At 39.3% G+C, this 6,402-nt stretch overlaps 1 protein-coding gene across 1 annotated transcript in view; it reads right to left on the bottom strand.

Moving 5' to 3' along the window:
* LOC108543641 (ovostatin homolog 2) overlaps positions 1 to 6,402 on the bottom strand; it is a 111,031-nt gene that overhangs the window by 23,653 nt on the left and 80,976 nt on the right. The window contains exon 7 of the mRNA XM_017894241.1: positions 6,287 to 6,371. Coding sequence (XP_017749730.1) covers positions 6,287 to 6,371 — 85 coding nt within the window. The remainder of the gene's footprint in view (positions 1 to 6,286; positions 6,372 to 6,402) is intronic.

The following is a 6,402-nucleotide window of genomic DNA, read 5'->3' as shown; positions in this document are numbered from 1 at the left end:
CAGTGGTTTGTAGTTCTCCTTGAAGAGGTCCTTTACATCCCTTGCAAGTTGTATTCCTAAGTATTTTATTCTCTTTGTAGAAATTGTGAATGACAGTTTACTCATGATTTGGCTCTCTATTTGTCTATTATTGGTGTATAGGAATACTTGTGATTTTTGCACATTGATTTTGTATCCTGAGACTTTGCTGAAGTTGCTTATCAGCTTAAGGAGTTTTTGGGTTGAGACGATGGGGTTTTCTAAATATACAATCATGTCATCTGCAAACAGAGACAATTTGACTTCCTCTCTTCTTATTTGAATACGCTTTATTTCTTTCTCTTGCCTCATTGCCCTGGCGAGAGCTTCCAATACTATGTTGAATAGAAGTGGTGAAAGAGGGCATCCTTGTCTTGTGCCAGTTTTTAAAAGGAATGCTTCCAGCTTTTGCCCATTCAGTGTGATACTGGCTGTGGGTTTGTCAGAAATAGTTCTTATTATTTTGAGATACGTTCCATCAATACCTAGTATATATAGAGTTTTTAGCATGAAGGAGTGTTGAATTTTATCAAAGGCCTTTTCTTCATCTATTGAGATAAATCATGTGGTTTTTGTCATTGGTTCTGTTTACGTGATGGATTGCATTTATTGATTTGCATATGTTGAACCAGCCTTGACTCCCAGGGATGAAGTTGACTTGATCATGGTGGATAAGCTTTTTGATGTGCTGCTGGATTCTGTTTGCCAGTATTTTATTGAGGATTTTTGCATCGATGTTCATCAGGGATATTGGCCTGAGATTTTCTTTTTGTGTGTGTGTCTCTGCCAGTTTTCGGTATCGGGATGATGCTGGCCTCATAAAATGAGTTAAGGAGCAGTCCCTCTTTTTCTATTGTTTGGAATAGTTTCAGAAGGAATGGTAGCAGCTCCTCTTTGAACCTCTTGTAGAATTCAGCTGTGACTCTGTCTGGTCCTATTTCAATTACTGCCTCAAATTCAGAACTTGTTACTGGTCTATTCAGGGATTCAACTTCTTCCTGGTTTAGTCCTGAGAGGGTGTATGTATCCAAGAATTTATCCATTTCTTCTAGATTTTCTAGTTTATTTGCATAGAGGTGTTTATAGTATTCTCTGGTGGTAGTTTGTATTTCTGTGGGAGGAGTGGTGATATCCCCTTTACCATTTTTTATTGCATCTATTTGATTCTTCTCTCTTTTCTTCTTTATTAGTCTTGCTAGCAGTCTATTTTGTTGATTTTTTCAAAAAACCAGCTCCTGGATTCATTGATTTTTCAAAGGGTTTTTTATATCTCTATCTCCTTCAGTTCTGCTCTGATCTTAGTTATTTCTTGTCTTCTGCTAGACTTTGAATGTGTTTGCTCTTGCTTCTCTAGTTCTTTTAATTGTATGTTAGGGTGTTGATTTTAGATCTTTCCCACTTTTGCCTGTGGGCATTTAGTGCAATAAATTTCCCTCTAAACACTCCTTGAGCTGTGTTCCAGAGATTCTGGTATGTTGTGTCTTTGTTCTCAGTGGTTTCAAAGAACTTCTTTATTTCTGTCTTAATTTCGTTGGGTACCCAGTAGTCATTCAGGAGCAGGTTGTTCAGTTTCCATGCAGCTGTGTGGTTTTGAGTGAGATTCTTAATCCTGAGTTCCAATTTGATTGCACTGTGGTCTGATAGACTGTTTGTTATGATTTCCATTATTTTGCATTTGCTAAGGAGTGCTTTACTTCCAATTATGTGGCCAATTTTAGAATAAGTGTGATGTGGTGCTGACAAGAATGTATATTCTGTTGATTTGGGCTGGAGAGTTCTGTAGATGTCTATTAGGTTCACTTGGTCCAGAGCTGATTTCAAGTCCTGAATATCCTTGTTAATTTTCTGTCTCGTTAATCTGTCTAATATTGACAGTGGGGTGTTAAAGTCTCCCGCTATTATTGTGTGGGAGTCTAAGTCTCTTTGTAGGTCTTTAAGAACTTGCTTTATGAATCTGGATGCTCCTGTATTGGGTGCATATATATTCAGGATAGTTAGCTCTTCTTGTTGCATTGATCTCGTTACCATTATATAATGCCCTTCTTTGTCTTTTTTGATCTTTGTTGGTTTAAAGTCTGTTTTATCAGAGACTAGGATTGCAAACCCTGCTTTTTTTTTTTCTTTCCATTTGCTTGGTAAATCTTCCTCCTTCCCTTTATTTTGAGACCATGGGTGTCTTTGCACATGAGATAGGTCACCTGAATACAGCACTCTGATGGGTCATCCAATTTGCCAGTCTGTGTCTTTTAATTGGGGGCACTTAATCCATTTACATTAAAGGTTAATATTGTTATGTGTGAATTTGATCCTGTCATTATGATTGATGCCAGCTGGTTATTTTGCCCATTAGTTGATGCAGTTTCTTCATAGTGTTGATGGTCTTTACATTTTGGTTTGTTTTTGCAGTGGCTGGTACCAGTTGTTCCTTTCCATGTTTAGTGCTTCTTTCAGGAGCTCTTGTTAAGGCAGGCCTGGTGGTAACAAAATCCCTCAGCATTTGCTTGTCTGTAAAGGATTTTATTTCTCCTTCACTTATGAAGCTCAGTTTGGCTGGATACGAAATTCTGGGTTAAAAATTCTTTCCTTTAAGAATGTTGAATATTGGCCCCCACTCTATTCTGGCTTGCAGGGTTTCTCCAGAGATATCCACTGTTAGTCTGATGAGCTTCCCTTTGGGGTTAATCAGAACTTTCTCTCTGGCTGCCCTTAACATTTTTTCCTTCATTTCAACCTTGGTGAATCTGACGATTATGTGTCTTGGGGTTGCTCTTCTCGAGGAGTATCTGTGTGGTGTTCTCTGCATTTCCTAAATTTGAATGTTGGCCTGTCCTGCTATGTTGGGGAAGTTCTCCTGGATAATATCCTGAAGTCTGTTTTCCAACTTGGTTCCACTCTCCCCATCACTTTCAGGTACACCAATCAAACGTACGTTTGGTCTTTTCACGTAGTCCCATATTTCTTGGAGGCTTTGCTCGTTCCTTTTCATTCCTTTTTCTCTAATCTTGTCTTCAAGCTTTATTTCATTAAGTTGATCTTCAATCTCTGATATCTTTTTTTCCATTTGATCAATTTGGCTATTGATACTTGTGTAGGCTTCACGAAGTTTTCATGCTGTGTTTTTCAGCTCCAATAGGTCATTTCTGTTTTCTAAACTGGTTATTCTAGTTAGCAATTCTTCTAACCTTTTATCAAGGTTCTTAGCTTCCCTGCATTGGGTTAGAACATGCTCCTTTAGCTCAGAGGAGTTTGTTATTACCCACCTTCTGAAGCCTACTTCTGTCAATTCGTCAAGCTCATTCTCTGTCCCGTTTTGTTCCCTTGCTGGCGAGGAGTTGTGATACCTAGGCAAACAGGGTTTGGAGTGGACCCCCAGCAAACTCCAGCAGACCTGCAGAAGAGGGGCCTGACTGTTTGAAGGAGTTTCTGTCCTCTTGAAGCTGTCTACATGAAATTAATAATTCTGTGACAATTTCAATAGACAGTCTTCCATGTGAGCTGCCTTTTGATTTTGAGGTTTGGAGAGATGTTCAAAAAATAAGAAAATCTTGCTTTTTCTCCTCTCCTCTTTAGAGGAGAAGAGGCATTCTGCTTTACGGAATTTTCAGCTTTTTGTGCTGGTTTTTCCTCATCTTCATGGATTTCTTTCTTTCTTTTTTTTTTTTTGAGACGGAGTTTTGCTCTTGTTGCCCAGGCTGGAGTGCAATGGCACAATCTCGGCTCACTGCAACCTCCACCTCCCAGATTCAAGCAACTTTCCTGTCTCAGCCTCCTGAGTAGCTGGGATTACATGTGTGTGCCACCATGCCCAGATAATTTTGTATTTTTAGTAGTGACGGGGTTTCTCCATGTTTGTCAGGCTGGTCTCAAACTCCCGACCTCAGGTTATCCACCTGCCTCAGTCTCCCAAAGTGCTGGGATTACAGACATGAGCCACCGCTCCTGGCTATCTTTGTGGATTTATCTACCTTTAGTCTTTGCTGTTGGTGACCGTCAGATGGAATTTTTGTGTGGTTGTCCTTTTTGTTGACGTTGATGCTGATGTTATTGCTTTCTGTTTGTTGGGTTTCCTTCTTACAGTCAGGCCCCTCTTCTGCAGGTCTGCTGGAGTTTGCTGGGAGTCCACTCCAGACCCTGTTTGCCTGGGTATCACCAGCAGAGGCTACAGAACAGCAAAAATTGCTGCCTGCTCCTTTCTCTGGAAGCTTTGTCCCAGAGGGGCACCCGCCAGATGCCAGCCAGAGTTCTCCTGTACGAGGTGTCTGTCGACCCCTGCTGGGAGATGTCTTCCTGTCAGGAGGCACGGGTCCCTGACCCACTTGAGGAGGCAGTCTGTCCCTTAGCAGAACTTGAGCATTGTGCTGGGAGATCCGCTGCTCTCTTCAGAGCCAGCAGGCAGGAACATTTAAGTCTGCTGAAGCTGCTCCCACAGCTGCTTCTTCCCCCAGGTACATGGGAGTTTTATCTACAAGCCCCTGACTGAAGCTGCTTCCTTTCTTTCAGAGATGCTGTGCCCAGAGAGGAGGAATCTAGAGAGGTAGTTTGGCTACAGCAGCTTTGCAGCTCTGTGGTGGGCTCCAATTATATTTATTTTTAATTACATGGAAGTACACAAATATTTGTTCATTGTTAAAAAATTTAAATAGGTAGAAAGAGCAAAGAACAAAATTGCTTGTAAGGAATAACAGTAGATTCTTCTGGGCTGCATTTTATGACAATTTCTCAATTTCATCTTCCAAATTACTAATTCTCTCTTCAGCATCATCCATCCTTCTAGTCAGCCTTTCTACACATATATTTTTAAATTAATAATATGCTTAATTCCAAGGTCTTTAATTATTTTTAAAGTTACACTATTGACTCATATCTGAGTATATAAATTTTACTTATTTCTAAATTTTTTTTGGACTGATGTTCAACAGTTTTCTCAGGTATATATTGCTATTTTTTTATTTGTTTAATACCTTGATTTCAAGTCTTTAGACTCTTCAACCATTAAGTGATTCATGCTTATGTTTTGGGATTCCCAGCTGGCTTGTCCTAGAGTGCTTTATTTCAATTATGCAATACTTCTCCAGTAAAAATGACACAGGAGCCAACACACAGCCACTGTGATAGGGAAGTACCTAGACATTTGGGCTTTGGGGATTTCTGTTACTCAGGGGATTTTCCAGCAATGCTGGCAATTTCCTGCCTCTAAGATCCAACTACAATGAGACATTTCAGTCTCTGCCTTTTCTGTATTCTCCCACTCCAACTCTGGAGGTGAAGCACAAGGTAGTGACAACAAAAAGTTAGCCATGTTTCTTGACTCTTACAGACTTCCAGCCTAAAGTAGACACAGGAAGGAGGACAGGTAAAGCTTTCACCTTAAAGTTTGGCATGGAATTTTAGATTACTGCAATGAAGCTCTCCTAATAACTAGAAATTAACAGGTCACTTTTCATTTTTAATTATGCAAAATTAAAAGGAAAAGTAGTACACATGAGTCAGGGAAAGAATGAATCCTCACATCAGGTCTGAGGAGACAAAGTTTTATGTTTGCACCCTGGCTGTCTTTGCTGGTTATATAAACTCTGTGAATGTTGCTTAACTTAGTGACAAGAAGAGGGGAAAACAACCTGACCTGCTTCACTGCTACTCCTGCCACACATTAATCCTCACTATTTGCCCCTAAGTCCCTGTCTGCCCTTAGTATCCTCCATACTGTGCCCCGCCATTACCCTAAAGCCACTTGTAACTCTTAAGCAGTTTTCTCCATGATACGTCGTGAGCTTCAGTTTTCTTTTATAATCATGTAATACATAAAGATTGAATTGAGAAATCATCATAAACAGAACATATTGTCCAGTGGAAATTTCTGGGAGATGGAACGTTCTATGTTTTATGTCTATGCTCTCCAATTCAGTGGCCACTAGTCACATGTGACAGCTTGAAATGTGGCTAGCACAACTGAATATTTAATTTTAATTAAAACTTAAATAACCACATATGGTCAGTGGCTACTGTATTGGCTGGTGCAAAATAATATGTTATGATGTAAAAAAGATAGTAGTCAGTTGTCTTAAACCGTTGCATAAAACCACGTGTCATAACATGCATTAAAATAATTATAGATGCATGGAAGAATTCATAAAATCAGCAAAATAATTTCATACCGTGTTTTTCCCTCACCTTCTATACATTTATATTTTACTTCTTTTTAGTCATCTATCCCATTCTAATATCTTTCTGTGAATGCATTATTCTATTATGTACAGTTTCAACTTACAAGGCACAGACATTCACTTTGAATTCAGAGTCCACTACTAAGATATTTTCTGGTGCATCCACAGTCATTTGAAATTTGGGTAACACTGCCAGTAAAAAAAAAAAAAAAAAGTATAT

This window comes from Rhinopithecus bieti, unplaced genomic scaffold, assembly GCF_001698545.2.
Source record: "Rhinopithecus bieti isolate Rb0 unplaced genomic scaffold, ASM169854v2 scaffold_23748, whole genome shotgun sequence".
In the NCBI taxonomy this organism is placed as follows: Eukaryota; Metazoa; Chordata; class Mammalia; order Primates; family Cercopithecidae; genus Rhinopithecus; species Rhinopithecus bieti.
The sequence above is the reverse complement of the archived record's forward strand: the minus strand, read 5'-3'. Positions and strand labels throughout refer to the sequence as shown.